This window comes from Salmo salar, chromosome ssa12 (assembly GCF_905237065.1).
Source record: "Salmo salar chromosome ssa12, Ssal_v3.1, whole genome shotgun sequence".
NCBI lineage: Eukaryota > Metazoa > Chordata > Actinopteri > Salmoniformes > Salmonidae > Salmo > Salmo salar.
This window is the reverse complement of record NC_059453.1, coordinates 26188421-26215885: the sequence shown is the minus strand read 5'-3', so window position 1 is coordinate 26215885 and position 27465 is coordinate 26188421. Positions and strand designations below refer to the sequence as shown.

The window sequence follows — 27465 nt, the reverse complement described above, 5'->3', positions numbered from 1 at the left end:
TGCTGTGTTTGTTGTCTGTGTGTGAGTGCGTACATGCGCTATCCTTGTTCTTGGATGGTCTGAGGGAGGAACACACCTACCTTCCCATTGAACACAAATACCTTCAAAACTCCAGTATTTAGTTGACAGAGCATCTATTCCTGGCCTACAGGAACTGTTGTGCCCTCGCAGCGAGACGTTGTGCTGGGATGAGATTTCTCTCCGTGTTCATTTCTGGTTGAGAACAGAACAGGAGGAAACTGAGAAACAACGTCAGGCTCTGGAGATATGATATGAGGAGAAGACAAGACATGACCCAAATATGTCTGGATCTACTGTGGTTTTTAGGGGGCTCTACGCTTTAGACAGTAGACAGCCCCGACCTATGTTTCATCACAACAGGGAAAGTGACTGCTGGATTATGGATGTAGATACCAAGACAGTACAGCAGAAGTGATGAAATCCATTTTGATGTTAATGGTGCATAGTTGAGACTGTGTATTGGGGTCCCTACTGCCAATGACTCATTGATGGTGGAGGGGGGTATACTACAGTTTGTGTGTGAGTTGTTCCGTCTTTGATAATGTTTCATTGTGTATCTCAGTACTGTACTACAAGTGTGCACTTCCTTGTGTATCACCTTCCAGGCCTTTGGAGCTGTGTCTGGGCGCGGTGTCAGTTCAGTTGGACATGGGAAAGTGGGTTAAATTCCAGGCATTCTGCTACATCTGAGACTGCTACAGCGTTTGGGATTGTCTGTTTCTTTCGGAGGCTTTATCTTGCCTCTCATGTGTGAGCCAGTCTCTTGCCAAACCCCACTGGCTATGGAAAAACAATTTAACTGGATTTAATTTGTTGCCCCCCCACTTCCCTCCCTCTTCCTCCTCCCCCTCTTTCTTTTCTTTTGTGCACCTCTGAGACTTTGGGAATTCATCTTATTTAGTATACTAAATAACTCCATGCCCGGGTTGAGTGCAGGATTCCGCTCTACAGGTTATAGGCAATCGTTCATTTCATGGATGGTTTTATGCATAAAACCACATCTGGGTCGCAACCGACAATTTGGTTGTGTGTGTGATGTCTGGCTCTTGTTTCTCATGTATTTTCTCATGACAGTACAATGGCATACTTCCTTCTGTGGTCAGGTAGCTTATAAGATACTAGTGTGAGAGGACAAACCATCTGAGACATAAAGCACTATCTTGTTTGTTGCATTATTATGCTACTTTTTCCCCTTAAATTTCTCTCTCACACCACCTTTTGCCACCTCTTTAAATTTTTTCTCTCTCATTCTCTGGTTCTCTCTCTTGTTTCTGGTTCTTTCTCTCTCTCTCTCGTTCCTTGACTCAAAGGGTTAAAGGAGGCACAATGAAACCTAGTTGCTAAGAGCCCTAACCACTTTTTCCACTCTTGCTGGAAACTTTCCAGTGCTATTTATAAGAAAACGCAAACAATCAAACTCACAATCAAGAATGACTGTCAGAATTAAGATATTATCCTAAAATTATAAGTGTCCAAGAAACCTATTCTTTTTTTCATAAATTATGTGAATACCCTAATATAATTTGTTTGGAGGAAAAGTTGCCTCATTTCATATAATTTACATTATGTGAATCCTTTCACTGGGCTAGGCCTGTTTATTCAAAGCATGCATGTCTAATGATAGTAAATAACATCAAGATAGTTATATTTCCCACTGTAAAGTAAGTCCATCTTATTTGATGACATAGATATAGATATACATTAATGTAAAATTCATGAGCAATGCATTCATTGATCTATTATGTAACGTATGCAACCCTAACCCTACTCAAATATTCTATAAGGTGGCCTGGGCACAAACAACTTCTGAAGATACAGTTGAAGTCGGAAGTTTACATACACTTAGGTTGAAGTCATTAAAACTCGTTTTTCAACCACTCCACAAATTTCTTGTTAACAAACTATAGTTTTGGCAGGTCAGTTAGGACATCTACTTTGTGCATGACACAAGTAATTTTACCAACAATTGTTTACAGACAGATTATTTCACTTCTAATTCACTGTATCACAATTCCAGTGGGTCAGAAGTTTACATACACTAAGTTGACTGTGCCTTTAAACAACTTGGAAAATTCCAAAAAATTATCTCATGGCTTTAGAAGCTTCTGATAGGCTAATTGACATCATTTGAGTCAATTGGAGGTGTACCCGTGGATGTATTTCAAGGATGACTTTCAAACTCAGTGCCTCTTTGCTTGACATCATGGGAAAATCAAAAGAAATCAGCTATCATACCGCTCAGGAAGGAGATGCGTTCTGTCTCCTAGAGATTAACATACTTTGGTGCAAAAAGTGCAAATCAATCCCAGAACAACAGCAAAGGACCTTGTGAAGATGCTGGAGGAAACGGGTACAAAAGTATCTATATCCACAGTAAAACGAGTCCTATATCGACATAACCTGAAAGGCCGCTCAGCAAGGAAGAAGCCACTGCACCAAAACCACCATAAAAAAGCCAGACTACGGTTTGCAACTGCACATGGGGACAAAGATCGTACTTTTTGGAGAAATGTCCTCAGGTCTGATGAAACAAAAACAGAACTGTTTGGCCATAATGACCATCGTTATGTTTGGAGGAAAAAGGGGGAGGCTTGCAAGCCGAAGAACACCATCCCAACTGTGAAGCACGGGGGTGGCAGCATCATGTTGTGGGGGTGCTTTGCTGCAGGTGGGACTGGTGCCCTTCACAAAATAGATGGCATCATGAGGGAGGAAAATTATGTGGATATATTGAAGCAACATCTCGAGACATCAGTCAGGAAGTTTAAAGCTTGGTCGCAAATGGGCCTTCCAAATGTACAATGACCCCAAGCATACTTCCAAAGTTGTGGCAAAATGGCTTAAGGACAACAAAGTCAAGGTATTGGAGTGGCCATCACAAAGCCCTGACCTCAATCCTATAGAAAATGTGTGGGCAGAACTGAAAAAGTGTGTGCGAGCAAGGAAGCCTACAAACCTGACTCAGTTACACCAGCTCTGTCAGGAGGAATGGGCCAAAATTCACCCAACTTATTATGGGAACCTTGTGGAAGGCTACCCAAAACGTTTGACCTAAGTTAAACAATTTAAAGGCAATGCTACCAAATACTAATTGAGTGTATGTAAACTTCTGACCCACTGGGAATGTGATGGGACCCACTGGGAATGTGATGGGGCGGCAGGTAGCCTAGTGGTTAGAGCGTTGGACTAGTAGCCGAAAGGTTGCAAGATTGAATCCCCGAGCTGACAAGGTAATAATCTGTCGTTCTGCCCCTGAACAAGGCAGTCATTGAAAATAATTATTTGTTCTTAACCGTCTTGCCTAGTTAAATAAAGGTAAAATAATATATTGAAGTTCATATATATATATATATATATATATATATATATATATATATATATATATATATATATATATGAAATAAATAATTCTCTCTACTATTATTCTGACATTTCACATTCTTAAAATAAAGTGGTGATCCTAACTGACCTAAGACAGGTTTTTTTTACTAGGATGAAATTTTTACAATTTTTACTAGGATGAAATGTCAGGAATTTAGAAAAACTGAGTTTAAATGTATTTGGCTAAGGTGTATGTAAACTTCCGACTTCAACTGTGTATTGATGTAAATTTATGTAATTCAGCTATCATGTATTAATGACAACATCATGCAAAAAACCTTTCCAAGAAGAGGGTAGTGATAGGCAGTGTACCAAGCCTCGAAAAAAAATTATGTTATACTCTCACTGTCTAGGCAATTTCTACGTCAAACAGCTTGCACATTTGATCAATCGTTCTCTCTCGCTCTCTATCTCTTGTCGGACACAGCATCCTACAATCACATCACCATACACATCAGTGAGCAATCTCGCGTTGCGCGCCCGAGCCGCCACAGTCGCATCTATGGAGCGCTCCTGCAGCCTGTCCTACTATTGCATGGAATAAAAATGTAATATGACATAGACGCAAGAAGCCCTGGCACTTCAAAAGGAAAACAAACCTTGCAGTCCACACCTCAACACTCGCGACTTTCCAACGATACCGACTTTAAACTTTTACCAGACCCCCCCCCTCCTCACACCGTTCCCCCACTTTAATTCCCTCAGAGAGCTTTGCTGCTCATTTCACTCCGGTGGCTACATGGACGAGGAAGAAGCCGCGGAAAGGATGCCTCCAGCCGGCGTCCGACCCCGGAATCGCCCGCCGCAAGTGATGCTGAACCAGAAAAAGATCAAAGCGAGACGGAAAAAGCGAAAGGAGTTGGTTTTGATCCAAATATGCTTGTTGGGAGGGATGCTTCTCTTCGTCAAGGGGTTCTCCTACCTAGCAGAACATTCAGGTGAGGGTAGGCCTATCAATGTACCCCCCTGTTGAGGGATGGAATGCTGAAGTGGGAGTTTCATAATGGCTGTTATGTAGCCCATAGAGTCCATTGTTTTGTTACCATGTTTTGTAACAATACAATGTTACATTGATTTTGCACATCATGCAAAATGTGTTTTAACTGTAGGCTACTTTTGAGTTGTTCTCGTTTTGCACAGTTCTGAACTGGACTGGAGTGTGGTCAAGCGGTGGCATACACCCCAAAAATCTGAGGGGGCTCAAAGTATGAGGATGGCTGGTGTGTGAGTGTGTTCATTTTTCAAACAGCTGAACAGTTATTTTTTTCCTGCAATGTTGAGCACGGGTTGGAACCAAATTTATTTTCCAATGGTTTCGTTCTGAACAGAGCCATTCTTTTTTTCGTTCCATTCCACTGTTCTGACCAGCAAAATAAAGTTCTGAACCAGTTCGACCCCCAAAAAAGTAACTGTTTATGGCGTTCCTTTCTGTTTCTTTTTAAACCTCTGAAATATATATATATATTTTTTTACATTTAGCTTACTTCACCAATCAATGCGCATTGAGCAGTTTGCTGTGGAGCGGGTAAGCGATGTAATCTATATAGGAAAGTTATTAAGATAAAATAGTATTTTGCCGCAACAGTATGGTTTAATCATAACGAAAGACAAACACACACTGTGCTGCCAGTCACAGTGTAGAGCGCAATATGCAAGTCAAATTCTGAGGAGGAAGCATGGCTTGAAGCGGTGGGCATCTTGTTATGACATGCAATATCTGAATTAGGCCCACAGAATTACACCTATGGAGGAGTGGCTTCTACAAAGAAACTTTGAATGTCATTGTACTTCCGAGTTGGTTTAAAGTTGGACCACCGCGAACGTTAGCTAGCTAACTAACAGGCTTGTGTGTGTGCAGAGCAGCACTAGAATAAAAACACGTTTTACCTTCTTTGTAGTTAATAAATCCAATGTGACAACTATAGTATCCTTAGCTAGCGTTGAAATGTCCATCCGTTCTTCTCTAATTAACCATCTCTCCCTAATTTCTGAATTACGCTTGTAACGTCGTCAGTAGCCTACAGTAACCTATGTAACGTCGTCAGTAGGCCACAGTAACGTTGTCAGTAGGCTACAGTAACCTATTTTACATCGTCAGTAGGCTACAGTAACCTACGTAACGTTGTCAGTAGGCTACAGTATCCTATGTAACGTCGTCAGTAGGCTACAGTAACCTATGTAACGTTGTCAGTAGTCTACAGTATCCTATATAACGTCGTCAGTAGGCCACAGTAACATTGTCAGTAGGCTACAGTAACCAATTTTACATCGTCAGTAGCCTACAGTAACCTATGTAACGTTGTCAGTAGGCTACAGTAACGTTGTCAGTAGGCTACAGTAACCTATTTTACGTCGTCAGTAGTCTACAGTAACCTATATAACGTCGTCAATAGGCTACAGTGACGTTGTCAGTAGGCTACAGTAACCTATTTTACGTCGTCAGTAGTCTACGAGAGTAGGCTACAGTAACCTATTTTACGTTGTCAGTAGGCTACAGTAACGTTGTCAGTAGGCTACAGTAACCTATTTTACGTCGTCAGTAGACTACAGTAACCTATTTTACGTCGTCAATAGGCTACAGTGACGTTGTCAGTAGACTACAGTAACCTATTTTACGTCGTCAGTAGTCTACAGTAACGTTGTCAGTAGGCTACAGTAACCTATTTTACGTTGTCAGTAGGCTACAGTAACCTATTTTACGTTGTCAGTAGGCTACAGTAACCTATGCTTCAGAAGGGAGGGACAGGTAGCCTACATACACACGCACACCCACTGGAAAAGATTTCCAGCTGGCAGGCAGACACTGGAATATGTTTCTGAGTGACAAGAGTTTGTTTTTGTGGGACTGGGAAAAAATGCCCGGAACATTTACGTTATTATACGGTTCCCATGCGTTTAAAATAACGGTTCTGTTCCGTAACAGTATAGATTACTTTCGGTACTGTTCCTCAAATAATTTCGTTATTTTTCGGTTTTCGGTTCTGTTCCCTGAATCGTTTCCAACCCCTGATCTAGAGCCATAATCATTATGCTTAATTCATTTTCTTTCTGCATATATATTCTGCATACCTCTTAAGTGGTCTGTATCCTCCTAACTGGTGGTTCTTATTTTATAGAACAAAATATGCTTCTCTGCTAAAATCTGGGTAAAATATTGGAAGGAAAGTGAGTCTTTTTCAGTACATTTAGCAATTGCTTGTCTTAAGTCTACCAACCTTGCCAGCATGGCATGCCAGCTAAGATAGTTTGACAAGCTAGCTACTCCAACATCATTGATTGCTGAATGGCTTCTTGGTAGCTAGTTATGCAGTTGGGCTAGCTAAAGCCAACTTCATTAAATTGCTACTAGGTGGCTAGTAGTATTACAGAGAAACAACAAAACATTAATATATATATATATATATATATATACAGTACCAGTCAAAAGTTTGGACACACCTATTCATTTATTTTTTTTACTATTTTCTACATTGTAGAATAATAGTGAAGACATCATAACTATTAAATAAGACATATGGAATCATGTAGTAACCAAAAAAGTGTTAAACAAATTCTTCAAAGTAGCCACCTTTGCCTTGATGACAGCTTTGCATACTCTTGGCATTCTCTCATACCAGCATCATGAGGATGCATGCATGGAATGGAATGCATTTCATTTAATAGGTGTGCCTTGTTAAAAATTTGTGGAATTTCTTTCCTTAATGCATTTGAGCCAATCAGTTGTGTTCAAACAATTTAGGGGTGGTATACAGAAGATAGCCCTATTTGGTTAAATACCAAGTCCATATTATGGCAAGAACAGCTCAAATAAGTAAAGAGAAACAAGAGTCCGTCATTACTTTAAGACATGAAGTTCAGTCAATCTGGAACATTTCAATAACTTTGAAAGTTTCTGTAAGTGCAGTCTTAAAAGCCATCAAGCTCTATGATGAAACTGTCTCTCATGAGGACCGCCACAAGAAAGACCTAGAGTTACCTCTGCTGCAGAGGATAAGTTCATTAGAGCTACCAGCCTCAGAAATTGCAGCCCAAATAAATGCTTCACAGAGTTCAAGTAACAGACATATCTCAACATCAACTGTCCAGAGATGACTGCGTGAATCAGGCATTCATGGTCAAATTGCTGCAAAGAAAGACACCAATAATAAGAAGAGACTTGCTTGGGCCAAGAAACATGAGCAATGGACATTAGAAAGGTGGAAATCTGTCCTTTTGGTATGATGAGTCCAAATTTGCGATTTTTGGTTCCAACCGCCATGTGTTTGTGAGACGCGGAGTAGGTGAACGGATTATCTCCGCATGTGTGGTTCCCACCGTGAAGCATGGAGGTGTGATGGTGTGGGGGGGCTTTGCTGGTGACAGTGTATTTGATTTATTTAAAATTCAAGGCACACTTAACCAGCATGGCTACCACAGAATTCTGCACTGATACACCATCCCATCTGGTTTACGCTTAGTGGGACTATCATTTGTTTTTCAACAGGAAAATGACCCAGAACAGACCTCTAGGCTGTGTAAGGGCTATTTGACCAGTGAGAGTGATGGAGTACTGCATCAGATGACCTGGTCTCCACAATCACCTGACCTCAACCCCATTGAGATGGCTTGGGATGAGTTGGACCAAAGAGTGAAGGAAAAGCAGCCAACAAGTGCTCAGCATATGTGGGAACTCCTTCAAGACTGTTGGAAAAGCATTCCTCATGAAGTTGGTTGAAAGAATGCCAAGAGTGTGCAAAGCTGTCATCAAGGCAAAAGGTGGCTACTTTGAAGAATCTAAAATAGAGTTTAACACATTTTTGGTTACTACCTGATTCCATATGTGTTATTTCATAGTTGTGATGTCTTCACTATTATTCTACAATGGAGAAAATATTAAAATAAAGAAAATCCCTTGAATGAGTAGGTGTCAGAGAAGCATTGCCTGTACAACCGCTGTAAAGCTCAGGTGTTTTATACTGCAGCTAAGCTGAAATCAGGGCAGAGTACCCAGGGGTATACTAAAAACACTTCTCCAGGTTACAGAGACAAAAGTTGTCCACTCCTACTCTCTTCCTCTACTACTCTATACAAGCACTTTAACTTTAAAACACACAGCTTGCTATTCAAGGTCGACGTTTACTTTTCGTGAGCTGTCACTTATATCCCATTGAATCTTCATTACAGAACAGGGACAGAAGGCTTGGTGCTTGTATATGAATATTCATATTTCATACTCATGATTTGTGCATCACTGCTATGTCAGTGTGCGCATCCTGGTAACGGAACAACGCAATGCAACAGAGACACACACGTGTGTGTGCGTGTGTGTGTGTGTGTGTGTGTGTGTGTGTGTGTGTGTTCAAACCAACAATGACACTCCAGCTAATGCATTTCTCCACTTCCCATTGTGTGCCTCTGTGAAACTGTTAAACAACGTGCCGAATATATATTAATTATGTTGATTATTTATGATCCACTTCATGAAGTGCGTGCGTGCGTGTGTGTGTTATGTTCTCTGAGCTTAGTGGAGAAGCACTCAACGCCTTGCAGGCATTGACACATTAATCACCGGTGCGATATGCTTGTTATTTCTGTGTGTGTGCGTGTATGTATGTGTGTGTATGGATGGCCTGTGTGTGTGTCTGTAAGAGGAGGTAAATACACATTGAATGTTGGCACGCAATGCCTTGTGCCCGCTGCCAGCCTTGTGAGTACAGAATCAAAGGTGATGATGCCAGGTGGAAAGTTCAGCCATACCTCTAGGTCTGACTATAGGACATTTGAATACCTCTGTTTCTGATTTTGATTCAAAGCATTTCTCTTTTGTGTCTGTCAGCCAGCTGAAAAGGTTAGAGTGGGTTTAGGGTTGTCCAAAGAAGAAAATGAATGAATCCTGTACCCTGTTTTTGCCTCTAGATGTGTTCTTTATTCAGAGTGCACTCATGATTCAAGTGGCATTTTGTGTGATTCAATACAATGTATTCTGCCCCCAGTTCTTTCCCTTCGTTTCATTTCTCAGAACATAATAACTTGATAAATATAACTTCAACACTGACAAAATAATCCTCCTCAGACTTTTTGTTGATTTCAAACTAGATCATGGTCGTGTTAACTAGGGACAAAACAGAATAAAACAGAGAGAAACCGGGAGGTATTACTCAACTGGTCCAATTACAAATTATCATTTTCATTTTGTGTTGTAAAGAATTTTGATCAATGTGCCCTTATGAACATGCCCTGGTTACCTCTTTTCAAGCCTCCTCTACCTGTGTCTTATAGGTTATGACACATCCAGCCCCACCACGTATGATGATGAGCGATGGGGAGGCAGGAAGCTACTGCAGGAGGTGGACACATTGGACAGTAATAGCAGCATGGAAGAGGATTGGGAAAAGAAAAACTGCACCGAACCAGGTAACAAAATGAAAGAAAGAAATGAAACATCTCACATCCCTTCCTCTCTTGCCCCCGCTCCAGCTAAGGGAGAAAGAGAGCACCCCGTATTCTCCCTCCCTCTGTTATTCCCATCTCTCCTTGTCTTCCCAATCTGGGGTAAAACAGACTGTTGGGTCAGATAGGCTCCAATGAGCCTACAGTACATCACTCACACACACAAACACGGTAGTGTTCTTTCTGGGTTTTTCAGCACTTTTCACACTTATTCTCGGTCACATTCTGGGACCCGTAGCTTTTCTGACAAGTGAAAGTCCCCAGTTTCCATGGCGACCTCTTATCTGAACATCAACGAGCGACTTGGGCTTGACTGTTCAAGCCGGCACTTGTCGATGGGTGAATGGTGTGTAAGAATGCTTGAGTTACATGTTACACACTGCTAGATGAAATGGTGCTGTATAGAACCACAAAGGGTTAATCTCTCTAGGGTATGTGGGACGAAATCGTCCCACCTAGTCAACAGCCAATGGAATCGAGTGGCGCGATATTCAAATACCTTAGAAATGCTATTACTTCAATTTCTCAAACATATGACTATTTTACACCATTTTAAAGACAAGACTCTCATTAATCTAACCACGTTGTCCGATTTCAAAAAGGCTTTACAACGAAAGCAAAACATTAGATTATGTCAGGAGAGTACCCAGCCAGAAATAATCACACACCCATTTTTCAAGCTAGCATATAATGTCACAAAAACCAAAACCACAGCTAAATGCAGCACTAACCTTTGATGATCTTCATCAGATGACACTCCTAGGACATTATGTTATACAATACATGCATGTTTTGTTCAATCAAGTTCATATTTATATCAAAAACCAGCTTTTTACATTAGCATGTGACGTTCAGAACTAGCAAACATACCGAAAACTTCCGGTGAATTTACTAAATTACTCACGATAAACGTTCACAAAAAACATAACAATTATTTTAAGAATTATAGATACAGAACTCCTTTATGCAATCGCGGTGTCAGATTTTAAAATAGCTTTTCGGCAAAAGCACATTTTGCAATATACTGAGTAGATAGCTCGCCATCACGGGCTAGCTAATTTGACACCCACCAAGTTCTACTTCATCCACAAATGTTGTTTTGGTTCAAAATAATCCATAGTTATGTTCAAATATCCTCTGTTTTGTTCTTGCGTTCAAGACACTATCCGAACGGTGACGTGCGGACGCGTATCGTGACAAAGAATTTCAAAATATTCCATTACCGTACTTCGAAGCATGTCAAACGCTGTTTAAAATCAATTTTTATGCGTTTTTTCTCGTAAAATAGCGATAATATTCCGACCGGGAGACGTCTTTTTCGTTCAAAGACTGAAAATGTAAAATGGACTCTTCACGTGCATACGCGCGCCCGTCTCATTGTTCTCAGATCGACCACTATCCAAATGCGCTACTGTTTTTCAGCCAGGGGCTGCAAAGTCATCATTCAACCTTCTGGCGCCTTCTGGGAGCCTTAGAAAGTGTCACGTTACAGCAGAGATCCTCTGTTTTCGGTAGAGGGTGTAGAAGGCCAAGAAATGGTCAGAGAGGGCACTTCCTGTACAGAATCTTCTCAGGTTTTGGCCTGCCATATGAGTTCTGTTATACTCACAGACACCATTCAAACAGTTTTAGAAACTTTAGGGTGTTTTCTATCCAAATCAAACAATTATATGCATATTTTAGTTTCTGGGCAGTAGTAATAACCAGATTAAATCGGGTACGTTTTTTATCCGGATGTGAAAATACTGCCCCCTACCCTAGAGAGGTTAATGTGTTCGAGCCAATAATTTGTGTTGTGACAAGGTAGGGGTCCATATTATGGCAAGAACAGCTCAAATAAGCAAAGAGAAACGACAGTCCATCATTACTTTAAGACATGAAGGTCAGTCAATCCGGAAAATTTGAAGAACTTTGAAAGTTTCTTCAAGTGCAGTCGTAAAAACCATCAAGCGCTATGATGAAACTGGCTCTCAAGAGGACCGCCATAGGAAAGGAAGACCCAAAGTTACCTCTGCTGCAGAGTATAAGTTCATTAAAGTTAAATGCACCTCAGAAATTGCAGTCCAAATGAATGCTTCACGGAGTCAGAGTTCAAGTAATAGACACATCTCAACATCAACTGTCCAGAGATGACTGCGTGAATCAGGCATTCATGGTCGAATTGCTGCAAAGAAAGACACCAATAAGAAGAAGAGACTTACTTGGGCCAAGGAACATGAGCAATGGACATTAGACAGGTGGAAATCTCTCCTTTGGTCTGATGAGTCCAAATTTGAGATTTTTGGTTCAAACCGCCGTGTCTTTGTGAGATGCAGAGAAGGTGAACGGGTGATGTCCGCATGTGTGGTTCCCACCGTGAAGCATGGAGGAGGAGGTGTGTTGGTGTGGAGGTGCTTTGCTGGTGACAGTGTATTTGATTTATTTAGAATTCAAGGCACACTTAACCAGTATGGCTACCACAGCATTCTGCAGCGATACACCATCCCATCTGGCTTACGCTTAGTGGGACTATCATTTGTTTTTCAACAGGACAATGATCCAAAACACCTCCAGGCTGTGTAAGGGCTATTTGAACAAGAAGGAGAGGGATTGAGTGCTGCATCAGATGACCTGGCCTGCACAATCACCCGTCCTCAACCCAATTGAGTTGGACCGCAGAGTGAAGGAAAAGCAGCCAACAAGTGCTCAGCATATGTGGGAACTCCTTCAAGACTGTTGGAAAAGCATTCCCCATGAAGCTGGTTGAGAATGCCAAGAGTGTGCAAAGCTGTCATAAAGGCAAAAGGTGGCTACTTTGAAGAATCTACAATGTAGTTTAACCTGATATGGATAGGGGGCAGTAATTTCACGGCCGGATAAAAAAACGTACCCGATCTAAATCTAATTATTATTCCTGCCCAAAAATTAGAATATGCATATAATTATTAGCTTTGGATAGAAAACACCCTAAAGTTTCTAAAACTGTTTGAATGGTGTCTGTGAGTATAACAGAACTCATTAGGCAGGCCAAAACCTGAGAAGATTCTGTACAGGAAGTACCCTGTCTGACCATTTCTTGGCCTTCTTGATCATCTCTATCCAAAACAAGCGATCTCTGCTGTTACGTGACACTTCCTACGGCTCCCATAGGCTCTCAGAAGGCGGCAAAAAGCTGAATCGTGGCTTTGCAGGCCCTGGCTGAAAAACAATAGCGCGTTTGGATAGTGGTCGGTCAGAGTACTATGAGACTGAGGCGCGTGCACAAGGCGACCCCATGTTTTTATTCTTTCGTCCTTGAACGTAAAGAACGACTCCCGGTCGGAATATTATCGCTTTTTTACGAGAAAAATAGCATAAAAATTGATTTTAAACAGCGGTTGACATGCTTCGAAGTACGGTAATGGAATATTTAGAAATGTTTTGTTACGAAACGCGTCGGGCGGATATATGTGGATATATTGAAGCAACTTCTCAAAACATCAGTCAGGATGTTAAACCTTGGTCGCAAATGGGTCTTCCAAATCGACAATGACACCAAGCATACCTCCAAAGTTGTTGCAAAATGGCTTAAGGACAACAAAGTCAAGGTATTGGAGTGGTCATCACAAAGCCCTGACCTCAATCAATAAGAACATTTGTGGGCAGAACTGAAAAAGTGTGTGCGAGCAGGGAAGCCTACAAACCTGACTCAGTTACACCAGCTCTGTCAGGAGGAATGGGCCAAAATTCACCCAACTTATTGTGGGAAGCTTGTGGAAGGCTACCCAAAACGTTTGACCCAAGTTAAACAATTTAAAGGCAATGCTACCAAATACTAATTGAGTGTCTGTAAACCTCTGACCCACTGGGAATGTGATGAAAGAAATAAAAGCTGAAATAATTCTCTACTATTATTCTGACATTTCATATTCTTGAAATAAAGTGGTGATCCTAATTGACCTCAGATAGGGAATTTGTACTAGGATTAAATGTCAGGAATTGTGAAAAACGAAGTTTAAATCTATTTGGCTAAGGTGTATGTAAACTTCCGACTTCAACTGTAACGGCTAAGCGCCATTATTCTTAGCAGTGTACTTGACAGGTTTAGAAGCGCATTCCCCTACAGAGTTAATAAAGTGATTAAAATCTTAGGCTTTTTCTGAGTGAAGTTGAAGCAGGTCTCTTTATATGTTTTTCATCTTCAAAATCCCACATCCTTCCCCATATGAACCCACATCATCATCATCATCATCATCTTCCAGACCGGCCTATCCTGCATCATCTAGCCAAGTGTCTATTTATAGCCCCTTATGGATGGTGGAAATTTGACATTCAACTCTGTTGATTGCATTGAAGTTTTGTTTTCTTACCTTGAGCTATGAGATAATGATGACACACACACGCTGTCATATTCACCCCCCCACGCACCCTTCACCGTTTACCTTACCCACCACATTCCCTCTCCTTTCCCCCCACATTCCCCCTCCTTTCCCCCACTCTCTGGTGTGCTAATTAAGCAAAATGGCCACAATCAATCTCCCATCTCATCCTCCTCCCTCAAGGTCACCCTTGTGGTCTATAAAAGGGAGATGGGGGTCGGAGGTCAAGTTATTCTCCTGTCCCTGCCTATTATAGTTCACCTCTCCTTCTCCTTGTTAAAATGAAAGCGGGCGTTTAAGAGGCCAGGACTCTGGGGTGACTCCAGTGACGCGTGGCGTAAAGGTAGAGGTTGGACTAAATAATAACCTCTCCTTTAAATATGTACGCACACACACTCACACACAGTTTGGACTAATAACCTCTCTTAAAAGTGTACCTTCTTTCACCCCTTTTCCTAATTTAATTTGCGAGTCCTGTTCCTGGTAAAGATAGATGTAGTTAGTGTGTGTTCGTGTTAAGAGTGAGTCATGTGTTGATTTGACCTTTTGAGAAAGTGGAGGGGGTGTATATGATTGCGTGTGTCTGTGGGTGTGTTAGTGTACATTTTGAGTGTGTGCAAATTTGTGTGTCTGTGAGTGCGTATTTTCTCGTCTGTCTGTGTGTGTTTTTGTCTGTCTGTGTGTGTTATTGTCCGTGTGAGAGAGAGCACCCTGTATGCGTGTCTGTGTCTGAGTACCGGTATCCCTGCTGCCCCAGCAGTGGAGATGTACATGTGTACAGTTCCGTACCGGTACCCCTGCTGCCCCAGCAGTGGAGACGGACATGTGTACAGTGCAGTACCGGTACCCCTGCTGCCCCAGCAGTGGAGATGGACATGTGTACAGTGCAGTACCGGTACCCCTGCTGCCCCAGCAGTGGAGATGGACATGTGTACAGTTCCGTACCGGTACCCCTGCTGCCCCAGCAGTGGAGACGGACATGTGTACAGTACAGTGCAGTACCAGTACCCCTGCTGTCCCAGCAGTGGAGATGGACATGTGTACAGTACAGTGCAGTATAAGTACCCCTGCTGTCCCAGCAGTGGAGACGGACATGTGTACAGTACAGTGCAGTACAAGTACCCCTGCTGCCCCAGCAGTGGAGATGGACATGTGTACAGTACAGTGCAGGCCTTGATGACGCTCGGCGTGAGCTCTCCAGAAGTACCTGCAGAAGGCTTCTCTGATTGTTCTGTTCCTTCCACCAACGTCCTGCTGCTCCTCCACTTCAGACGGAACCCCTCATTTCACTAACACACACACAAGAACAAACACATTACACAAACAAACACACACACGCCGCCAGAAAGACATGAAATTACCCATAACCCATCACACCCGTCATTACGCCCACCTTCGATGATTTTAATTGCGGGGACCCCGCTGGGTGAGTTGATTTCTGATGCTTGTTTTGGGGGATGGGGAGAAAAGAGCAGAGGAGGGGAGAGGAAAGGAGGGGGAGGGGAGGGGAGGGGAGGGGAAAGGAGAGAGAGGATAGGAGAAGAAAGGAGGGGAGGGGAGAGGAAAGGAGAGAGGAAAGGAGAGAGGAGGAAAGGGAGGGGAAGGAGAGAGGAGAGGAAAGATGAGGAGCGGAAAGGAGAGAGGAAAGGAGGGGAGGGGAAAGGAGAGAGGAGCAGAGGAGGGGAGAAAAGAGTGGAGGAGTGGAGAGGAGGGGAGGGGAATGGAGGAGAGGGGAAATGAGAGAGGAGGGGAGAAAAGAGCAGAGGAGGGGAGGGGTGAGGAGAGGAAAGGAAAGGAGGGGAGGGGAAAAGAGAAAGGAGAGGACGGGAGGGGAGGGGAGAATAGAGCGGAGAGGGGAGGAAAGGAGAGAATGTATGGATGAGACTAGATAAAGGTATAGAATACCAGAATGCCAGAAAAGAAGAGAGGGAACAAGCCACAGGTATGACTTCAGACATTTCTGCCCTTCATTATTTTTAGAGGCTTCTGGTAGTGTAGGTAGATGGGTGTTCTCACTCTTCTTCTGGTAGTATAGGTAGATGGGTGTTCTCACTCTTCTTCTGGTAGTGTAGGTAGATGGGTGTTCTCACTCTTCTTCTGGTAGTGTAGGTAGATGGGTGTTCTCACTCTTCTGGTAGTGTAGGTAGATGGGTGTTCTCACTCTTCTTCTGGTAGTGTAGGTAGATGGGTGTTCTCACTCTTCTGGTAGTGTAGGTAGATGGGTGTTCTCACTCTTCTGGTAGTGTAGGTAGATGGGTGTTCTCACTCTTCTTCTGGTAGTGTAGGTAGATGGGTGTTCTCACTCTTCTTCTGGTAGTGTAGGTAGATGGGTGTTCTCACTCTTCTTCTGGTAGTGTAGGTAGATGGGTGTTCTCACTCTTCTTCTGGTAGTGTAGGTAGATGGGTGTTCTCACTCTTCTGGTAGTGTAGGTAGATGGGTGTTCTCACTCTTCTTCTGGTAGTGTAGGTAGATGGGTGTTCTCACTCTTCTGGTAGTGTAGGTAGATGGGTGTTCTCACTCTTCTGGTAGTGTAGGTAGATGGGTGTTCTCACTCTTCTTCTGGTAGTGTAGGTAGATGGGTGTTCTCACTCTTCTTCTGGTAGTGTAGGTAGATGGGTGTTCTCACCTCTTCTGGTAGTGTAGGTAGATGGGTGTTCTCACCTTCTTCTGGTAGTGTAGGTAGATGGGTGTTCTCACTCTTCTGGTAGTGTAGGTAGATGGGTGTTCTCACTCTTCTTCTGGTAGTGTAGGTAGATGGGTGTTCTCACTCTTCTTCTGGTAGTGTAGGTAGATGGGTGTTCTCACTCTTCTTCTGGTAGTGTAGGTAGATGGGTGTTCTCACTCTTCTTCTGGTAGTGTAGGTAGATGGGTGTTCTCACTCTTCTTCTGGTAGTGTAGGTAGATGGGTGTTCTCACTCTTCTTCTGGTAGTGTAGGTAGATGGGTGTTCTCACTCTTCTTCTGGTAGTGTAGGTAGATGGGTGTTCTCACTCTTCTTCTGGTAGTGTAGGTAGATGGGTGTTCTCACTCTTCTTCTGGTAGTGTAGGTAGATGGGTGTTCTCACTCTTCTTCTGGTAGTGTAGGTAGATGGGTGTTCTCACCTCTTCTGGTAGTGTAGGTAGATGGGTGTTCTCACTCTTCTGGTAGTGTAGGTAGATGGGGTTCATTGTAATGGCTGGAATGGAACGGGGTCAAACGTGGTTTCCATATGTTTGGTACTGTTTCATATATTCCATTCCAGCCTTTAAAATGAGCTCGTCCTCCTATAGCGCCTCCCACCAGCCTCCTCTGCTATGTAGGCTATTTTCACTCTGCATCTGGCCAGAAAAGGGAAGGGAAGGGAAGAGAAGAGATGTGTGAGATTGCTGATAGGGCTATGTGGTTGAAGAATAGGTGACAGACACAGAGAGAGAGAGAGAGACCCAAATGGTGTGTGGGTTTATGAGACGCTTTCATGGCCTTTGATTTACTGCTGTGAGACTATTGGACATCAGACTTGTACAGTTTGTAATAAAACAACACAAAAGGATGTTCTTAGAACTAGACCTTGTTCTAGTCATCGAAGATCAGTGTTTTCATTAGAACTTGGTTTTTCAACTCATCCGTCGATTTTAAACACATTTTAAACATGATATGATTGAAAACGGCTTCTTTTTTTTTATAACTAATCCTTGTGTTCTTTTAGTTCTCCTGTCCTTCAATAGGATACTGTAGACAATTCCATATGCATTATCCACAAAGTCTAGACTTAACCGATAACGTTCTCGACAACTGCGTGCCCATATGATACAGTATGCCACGATAAAATGAGAACACACACACACTGCTGCTGTAGATGGCACCCCAGCCTGTGTATGAGGCTGTGACAGTACACTGCTCTCTCCAGGGGTTTCCTGCCCTCCCAGAGGCATTCAGTCTTCAGCACACACTATCTGTTTTGGCCTTGACTTAATCAGGGTTCCCTCTGAACAGTGTGTGTGTGAGTGATACCCTTAGGAAGCTAGAAGGACCAACTGATTAATTGCAGTATGATGCCCCAGATGTCTGTAGAGGTGGCTGATAGCTAAGTAGGTAGGTATGTGTTCGCCTGCGTGTGTGTGTGTGTTTGTTTACCTGTGTGTGTGTGCGCGCGCAGGCACGTGTGTATGAGGACTCCTAGCACTTTGCCCCGTAGGCTCACTAGAAGAGATGACGCCTTGTCTAACTCAATATACAGTTGATGAAATAAAATGTAAAAAAATCTGATGACTTATAACTGTCAGCTTTTACATCGTGATAAACATCAGATCTGGGTTCAACTACTATTCCAAAGCTTTCAAGTATTTTAAGATTTTGCTCTAGCCTGCCTTGAGTTGCTATAGCCTGCCAGATGGGTGGGGTGGGCGGTTGCAGTTTCAATTCTACTTGAACCCAGGTTTGCTAATCATATTCATATTGGTGATGACCCGTCTATACCGAGAGAGATTTCCTTTGAGAAATCAACTGCTGGGTATTGTGATGCTTGAGGGGGCTGAGGTTGGGTTTTTTCATAATAACATAACATCAACAGCTACAGATGGTGTGTGTGTGTACTTTAGTGTGCAGATTGCAGATGCCATATAGTTATTGCATGAGGAGGAGATCGTTCCTCGTGGGAATAAGACCAATCTATCTCCGCAATTAGCTTAGCAAGTTTCCCCGAAACTGTCACTGGGGTCACCACCTCTTTCTTTGCTTTTATCGTTCTCTCTCCCTCCCCCTCCCCCCTCTCAATTTCCCATCTTTACCTTTCTCTCCCTCTCTGACTCACCATATCTCTCCTTCTTTCTCCTTCCCTCTCTTAGCAGCTCACCATTGAATTATAGAACCAAGGATGTTGTCCTACAGCAGAAGTCACTCCACACACCTTTAAAGATTCATCTGAAAGTGAATGAGATGGGAGATTGGGGGGATGTTCAGCAGTCTTCCTGACTGCTAGGAACATCCTATTCCTTTAACTGTTTCCCCAGAGAGGTCAGGGGAGCTTAAAAAAACCTATGTCTTTTTACATTTTTACACAGTCACACATTCCTCTTGAGTAGGTAGAGTAGGTGTAATGCTGTGGCTCAGGGCAGTACAATGAGCGTCCCTGAGTTAGATAGATGAGGTAAGTCAGGAATTTCAGTAGAAGATGCTGGGTCACATCAGCACATACCTTTCACTCTGTGGCGTCGATAGCGTTTCCCCTAGTGATAGTGATGAGTCCTATCTTAGGTTAGCTTATTTCAGGTTTGGTTAAGATGATGGGCATTTCAAGTGATACAGATGTAGGATCTTAATTTGATCACTTTTTTGTTGCTGAGGATTTTCCATGCCACCGTAGGTAATGCAGATTAGCTTTGTGATTTACATAAATTCACTGAAAACCTGCACTAACACACAGTTATATTAAGTGTTGCACTTGTCATGTAGCCTACTTTAGCCAGCTTATAGCCTAACCACCGATCATCAAAATCAAATTTATTTATATAACCCTTCTTACATCAGCTGATATCTCAAAGTGCTGTACAGAAACCCTGCCTAAAACCCCAAACAGCAAGCAATGCAGGTGTAGAAGCACGGTGGCTAGCAAAAACTCCCTAGAAAGGCCAAAACCTAGGAAGAAACCTAGAGAGGAACCAGGCTATGAGGGGTGGCCAGTCCTCTTCTGGCTGTGCCGGGTGGAGATTATAACAGAACATGGCCAAGATGTTCAAATGTTCATAAATGACCAGCATGGTCAAATAATAATAATCACAGTAGTTGTCGAGGGTGCAACAGGTCAGCACCTCAGGAGTAAATGTCAGTTGGCTTTTCATAGCCGATCATTGAGAGTATCTCTACCGCTCCTGCTGTCTCTAGAGAGTTGAAAACAGCAGGTCTGGGACAGGTAGCACGACCGGCGAACAGGTCAGGGTTCCATAGCCGCAGACAGAACAGTTGAAACTGGAGCAGCAGCACGGCCAGGTGGACTGGGGACAGCAAGGAGTCATCATGCCAGGTAGTCCAGGGGCATGGTCCTAGGGCTCAGGTCCCCCGAGAGAGAAAGAGAGAATTAGAGAGAGCATACTTAAATTCACACAGGACACTGGAGAAATACTCCAGATATAACAGACTGACCCTAGCCCCCCGACACATAAACTACTGCAGCATATATACTGGAGGCTGAGACAGGAGGGGTCAGGAGACACTGTGGCCCCATCCGATGATACCCCCGGACAGGGCCAAACAGGCAGGATATAACCCCACCCAATTTGCCAAAGCACAGCCCCCACACCACTAGAGGGATATCTTCAACCACCAACTTACCATCCTGAGACAAGGCTGAGTATAGCCCACAAAGATCTCCGCCACAGCACAACCCAAGGGGGGGCGCCAACCCAGATAGGAAGACCACTCAAGTGACGCACCCCTCCTAGAGACGGCATGCAACATTATGGTCTAAATGTTCAAATCCTCATGGTGCAGGATTATTTTGCTGTGACAATACTGGTCAATTGAAGCTCCCACATCTGTAGGTTCATGATGGCCTTAATGGTATCACTTGCTGTATATCACCTTGAACATCCATAGCTCTATCTGTATATCGGAGAGTAGTTACATTTCCCAACAATATACCTTCCCAAACAAATGACCCGAAGAGGGTTCTTTTAAGTTATTTTTAGTCTTTCTCATTGTCTCCCCAGGTGTGTGTCCAGCTTGGCACGCGATCCTAGTGCCTAACTGACACTTTCGACTGAGAAAACTCCTCCAAATGGCACACACACACACACACACACACCTCTGTTAACCCAGAAGTTAACACTTGCGTAATTTGGTTAGCTGCGTGATTAACTTTTGTGTTCGTACCTGTTAAAATGTTTGTCTCCACCCTCGCAAAAGGAAACTCTCAGCCAAAGCCCCCTTGTGAAAGAGATGCTACTTTACTGTCTCTCACACCTAGCTGTGCTCTTACTGTAACTCAAGTCAAAGCAGTTTAAGCACTGCCTTCACCCAGTCCTGAAACGTCCAAATAACCAGTGACGAAAAGCCAAAAACCAGAACTAATGCTGCTCATTAGATCAAGTATCCCATTCAGTCCCGGCAGATCGGTCTACACACAGAATCTGCCCACGGGAGATTAGTTGTCACTTAGTGTGAATTCACTCATATGTCATTCGCTGGGGGTGGATGTGATATGTCAGTTCAGAAGCCCGCTTTGACTTGTCATTGGCTGGCGGGGATTGGAGGGGAGGGGCCGGATGTCATCTCGCATTCAAAGATGGTTGGTGTTGAATCAAGCAGATGCGTAACAAATAACATCAAAATACTTGTATATTATTACCTATTATAATCTGTTCACTTTTACACTGGGAATTGGCCTATATGGATAGTGCTAAATTGAAATGTTTCTTACAGAAGAAATATGAAAAGCACATGCATAACCATGGTAGCAGTTGAAAGGGAACAGTTTGGAGATATTGGGAAAATGATTAGACCAAAGGTGAGCACACAACATTTCACCTGACACAAGACTGAATCCAAACATTACATTTATTGTACTTTTCGCCGCATTTGTTGATAACGAAATCTGAAATTACTCTGGATAAATTCAGTAACATGATAAGACTAATCCTGGAAAATGTGAGGTAGGTGCAACATAAGACAAAAACATGACAAGGGTTTGAGTGAGAGGACGAACTGGTGTCTCCATGTGGCTGCTGTGTAGCTGCGCCGTTGACGAACTAGAGCAAGCACACTTGTAGTTGTTTCGTTTGGAACACAACCCTGCCATCACACAATTACTTTTATTGTTTACGCAATCCAAAAACTGCCCATTATAAATCGCTATCCGGGTCAGGTGGGTATGATTTGAAAGCTTGTTCACTTGCCGACATGACTAGCTAAGTTATAAAATATGATCTTACAGTGTTGGGCTTTCACAAGGCAATTCAGAGGAACAGATTGTAATTTTGGTACGCATAGAAAGGAGTCGAGAGCATTCAGGTGCGTGTGCTGCAACAAATCTTCTTGCCAATAAACAAACAGGCTCATTCTGTTGAGAACAACCAGGGTGTGACGCCATGACATCTTGTAACATTATCCAGTTAGTATTTTAAAGTTGATTTTGACAACGATAAGCTTCCATAAGATCATAGTAGGCAGCCTATTACATTGAACATTTTAAAGAACGGTCCTCTTAAGGTACAGCAAAGGGAATAAATACATTACAAATGTATAGGATAGAATAGAATAGTATGGGATAGTATACAGTCATGGCCAAAGGTTTTGAGAATGACACAAATATTAATTTTCACAAAGTTTGATGCTTCAGTGTCTTTAGATATTTTTTGTCAGATGTTACTATGGAGTACTGAAGTATAATTACAAGCATTTCATAAGTGTCAAAGGCTTTTATTGACAATTACATGAAATTCATGCAAAGAGTTAATATTTGCAGTGTTGACCCTTCTTTTTCAAGACCTCTGCAATCTGCCCTGGCATGCTGTCAATTAACTTCTGGGCCACATCCTGACTGATGGCAGCCCATTCTTGCATAATCAATGCTTGGAGTTTGTCAGAATTTGTGGGTTTTTGTTTGTCCACCTGCCTCTTGAGGATTGACCACAAGTTCTCAATGGGATTAAGGTCTGGGGAGTTTCCTGGCCATGGACCTAACATATTGATGTTTAGTACAAAAAAAATGTATGAAATGTATGAAAATGTATGCATTCACTACTGTAAGTCGCTCTGGATAAGAGCGTCTGCTAAATGACTTAAATGTAATGTAAAATGTTCCCCGAGCCACTTAGTTATCACTTTTGCCTTATGGCAAGTTGCTCCATCATGCTGGAAAAGGCATTGTTCATCACCAAGTTGTTCCTGGATGGTTGGGAGAAGTTGCTCTCAGAGGATGTGTTGGTACCATTCTTTATTCATGGCTGTGTTCTTAGGCAAAATTGTGAGTGAGCCCACTCCCTTGGCTGAGAAGCAACTCCACACGTGAATGGTCTCAGGATGCTTTACTGTTGACATGACACAGGACTGATGATAGCGCTCACCTTGTCTTCTCCGGACAAGCTTTTTTCCGGATGCCCCAAACAATCGGAAAGGGGATTCATCAGAGAAAATGACTTTGCCCCAGTCCTCAGCAGTCCAATCCCTGTACCTTTTGCAGAATATCAGTCTGTCCCTGATGCTTTTCCTGGAGAGAAGTGGCTTCTTTGCTGCCCTTGACACCAGGCCATCCTCCAAAAGTCTTCGCCTCACTGTGCGTGCAGATGCACTCACACCTGCCTGCTGCCATTCCTGAGCAAGCTCTGTACTGGTGGTGCCCCGATCCCGCAGCTGAATCAACTTTAGGAGATGGTCCTGGCACTTGCTGGACTTTCTTGGGCGCCCTGAAGCCTTTATCACAACAATTGAACCGCTCTCCTTGATGTTCTTGATGATCCGATAAATGGTTGATTTTGGTGCAATCTTACTGGCAGCAATATCCTTGCCTGTGAAGCCCTTTTTGTGCAAATCAATGATGACGGCACGTGTTTCCTTGCAGGTAACCAAGGTTGACAGAGGAAGAACAATGATTCCAAGCACCACCCTCCTTTTGAAGCTTCCAGTCTGTTATTCGAACTCAATCAGCATGACAGAGTGTTCTCCAGCCTTGTCCTCGTCAACACTCACACCTGGTCTTTTTGTGGCAGGGCTGAAATGCAGTGGAAATGCTTTTTGGGGATTCAGTTCATTTGCATGGCAAAGAGGGACTTTGCAATTAATTGCAATTCATCTGATCACTCTTCGTAACATTCTGGAGCATATGCAAATTGCCATCATATAAACTGAGGCAGCAGACTTTGTGAAAATTAATATTTGTGTAATTCTCAAAACTTTTGGCCACGACTGTAGTATAGCATAGGATAGTGCTGAGTGATTAGTGCTTTTTGAACTCGGTTCGATTATTAAAAGATTATCAACATTTTCGGTTTCGATTATTATTTTAAACATTAAATGCACTATGCATTAATGTGGGTTAAATGCTGTAACACACAAGAAAACAATAAGTAAAAGTCCCATGATGGTAGTGACTGTCCATTACTGCTTATCACCTATTAACCTTCATCCACATTACTTTACGTTAATCAATATTTCAGTTGTGTATATTACATTTGTTTTATTTGATGACTTTGTTATTTCATTCCAAGTCATCATCTCTATAGAGCTGCTGCCTATGCTGTCTGAAAAAAACACTATTTTGCAGTTCTTCAAAGTAAATTAGGCATCCTTTTATGGCTGTTGAATACCAATACCTTATGAAGCAACTGCTCTCTATATATCCCCTCTTCATCGCGCATTCTTCCGTCTCTTACGTAGCAGGCGAAAAAGAAACACAGCCCGGACAAGTAGCCTCGCAATGGATTATGGCCATTGTAGCTAATTATCACGTTTTCTGCGCTAAACTATGTAGAACATTGGCCTTTTGGAAACTACAACTCCCTACTACATTGCACAGTTCGGGCGTGATCTGATTTATCTCTAGAGAAACTGCAGCGCAATGTGCGTATTGAGTTTTTATTTGATCTAATAATTGAACGGACATAGGTCAATTAGTTGTTTTAAAAAAACAAAAAATAACCGACATTTCAGTTAATCATTCAGCACTACAAATGTAACATACAACTGCAGGAAGGAATTACTATGAGAAATACTACAGGATATGTGTTCAGAAGTAGAGGTTTCATGCTGTAGACAAAATCTGGTTTGGCACACACACGCATCTTGTTTTGCTCAGCACAGATTGTGTGTGTGCGATGCACCACAGCGAGCGAAAGCAGGAGACCTTAAATGTCACATTACTCAGCAAGGTAGCTACACTCACGACACGCAATGTGTCACCACGCGTCAGCGTCTGCTGAGCATGTGTTGAGAGGAGGCCCCTAACCCTCCACGTGCACAACCAGGATGCACACAAGAGCGTCCGTGCACGGTGCACATGCATGAGCCTGTCTCCGGAGAGCGTGAAATAACAAGGTTAAGCGTAATTTTAATCAAAAACTGAAAACTCCGGTATAGACCCTAATGATGATGTTTTGTCATTGTTGTCCTCAATATCCTCAAGCCATACTAAATGTCAGGTGATGAGTGTACACGGGTAGGGTACGAAGACTTTTGTCATAACACAATTCTGTAAACCCTCCGTTTTGTCGACCTATGCATGAGAGAGATACTGCACTGTACGTGCTATTCTATCACTTTTCCCTTGTCCTTGTTTTATCACCATCTCTCTTCTACAATGTTCTAGTTCCCCCACGTGTCAAGTCAATTCCCCAGAATGCTTTGCAACACAGCCATATGGTGCATGGGGCTGAAGTTCAGTGTCTATTTTTATCCCGGTGATGTATGTCATATTTTAAGCAGCAGTGCTTTCGGGTTGTATTTCCGTTTCTTTCTTTCTTTGACAATAGAAGACACAGGATGTGTCCCAAATGGAACCCTATTCTATCTGTAGTGCACTTCTTTTGACTAGAGCCTTATGGGCTTCCGGATCGCATCATAATTTTTTTCTCTTCCACAATAAAAGACAGTTGAAGAGTTAAAGACAAAGGCTGCGTCCAAAATAACGCCCTATTGCCTATATAGTGCACTACTTTTGACCAGGGGCCATATAGCTCTGGTCAGAAGTAGTGCACTGTGAAGGGAATAGGGTGTTGTTTGGGACGTTACCATAGACCTTGTGTAGGAGTGATCAACCAATCACAAACACCGTTTCTGCTCTGCTGTGATCCTATGGGATTCCGCAACGACGGATTTTAACAGCATGCAAACTGATTCAAGATCTCGCCAGTCCCAGTGAAATGGATTTGGTGTGTGTGTGTGTAGGACAAAGCGTGTTGGATGGTTGGGTTGGATGGTTGGCCTACTTCAGGGTTATTTGAGGCTATTGTTAATCTATCAGGCGTACAGGGATACTGTACTGTAGGCTGGGCAATGTGAATCTGTGTTTTATCCATAGTGTTAAAGAATTGGAAGGAACAAGTGGCCTGAATGGTCTAGCGGTTTAGGCCACAGCCTCCTGCATGCATATGTAGATGTGTCGGCATGGGCTTGAATCCAGACTACTGCCTTGTGTCGCATTCTCTCTCTACCCTCCATATCTCTGTCATCCTCGCTCTGTCTCTTCAATAAATAAGAAAAAAAGGAACGGAAGGAATTAGAGAAACAATTAATTTCTGGAGCGACTAGTTTGGATCATGCTTCAATCAACATATTCCATTTGTTGAGGTTAGATAGGAGTAGGCCTATAGATGCTATGATGCCATATCATTTTCATTGGTTAGATTTCTGTTTTGATGATAGTGAAAATGTTAGTCTAGATTTTAACATCCCTTCAAAGACCAGAAGTTGAATTTGATAACATTTTCAATTCACCTCAGGGTCAACTTAGCACGATTGAAGATCTTTCAACCAAATCTCCCTCGTCTCAAGTTCCAAAAATCGGACTCTGTTCCTTTCGAAGACCTTCTTCAAACAGACAGGCCTAAACCACTACTCCCTTAAAGACTCTTCCTCTCTTCCCTCTCTTCCCATCTTCCTTCCATCGTTCTCATCGATAACAAACTGTCTTAGCCAAGCAATTAGACAGTAGGATTAAAGGAAGTGGCTACACCAACCTCGTCACTTGGGGGATGTTTTTTTGCGTACTTTGTGTGTTTTTCCTTTCACACACAAAAACAACATCTCCCACCGTGCATAATTATCCTGCAGTGTGAGATGCTGAAACATGCACACGCAGGCGCACACGCGCACACACACACACAATTATTCAGGACTGTGAGATGCCGAAACGCACAACTCATAATTGGCTGGATCACCTCCAGCTGCTGATGATGGTTGATAGGAGTGTGTGTGTGTGTGTGTGTGTGTGTGTGTGTGTGTGTGTATAGTACTTGATGTCCTGTTAAGAAGAGCTAGTTAGCGAAGAATTCATTAGCTCGGTTACTTATCATCATTATTTATCATTGCCATGACACCTATACATTAATGAGGCTTCACCGCAACAACAACTAATTATGTTACGATTTGATGCAATTATAATTAATGGTATGGAGACTCAGTTAACACGTTATACAGATATAGTATATGCCCAAAATGGTAATCAAACTCACAATCCTGGTGCTGTAAGAAACTTCTACTGGTTGTATCCTATTCGCCCTCAGTAATGTTAACATGGACTTTCATAGTGTTTCCCATCCCTGAACAGTTAGATGCCAGATGGGAAACCCTTTGTTTTACAGAGGGGAATGGTCAACCCCTGTTAGTGTC

The 27465-nt window shown here is 42.7% G+C and overlaps 1 protein-coding gene across 1 annotated transcript in view; it reads left to right on the top strand.

The window, feature by feature from the left end:
- Positions 1 to 4080: 4080 nt before the first annotated feature.
- LOC106564702 (sodium/potassium/calcium exchanger 3) overlaps positions 4081 to 27465 on the top strand; it is a 57751-nt gene continuing 34366 nt past the window's right edge. The window contains exons 1-2 of the mRNA XM_014130968.2: positions 4081 to 4340; positions 9661 to 9795. Of these exons, the coding sequence (XP_013986443.1) occupies positions 4142 to 4340; positions 9661 to 9795 (334 nt within the window). The 5' untranslated portion in view covers positions 4081 to 4141. The remainder of the gene's footprint in view (positions 4341 to 9660; positions 9796 to 27465) is intronic.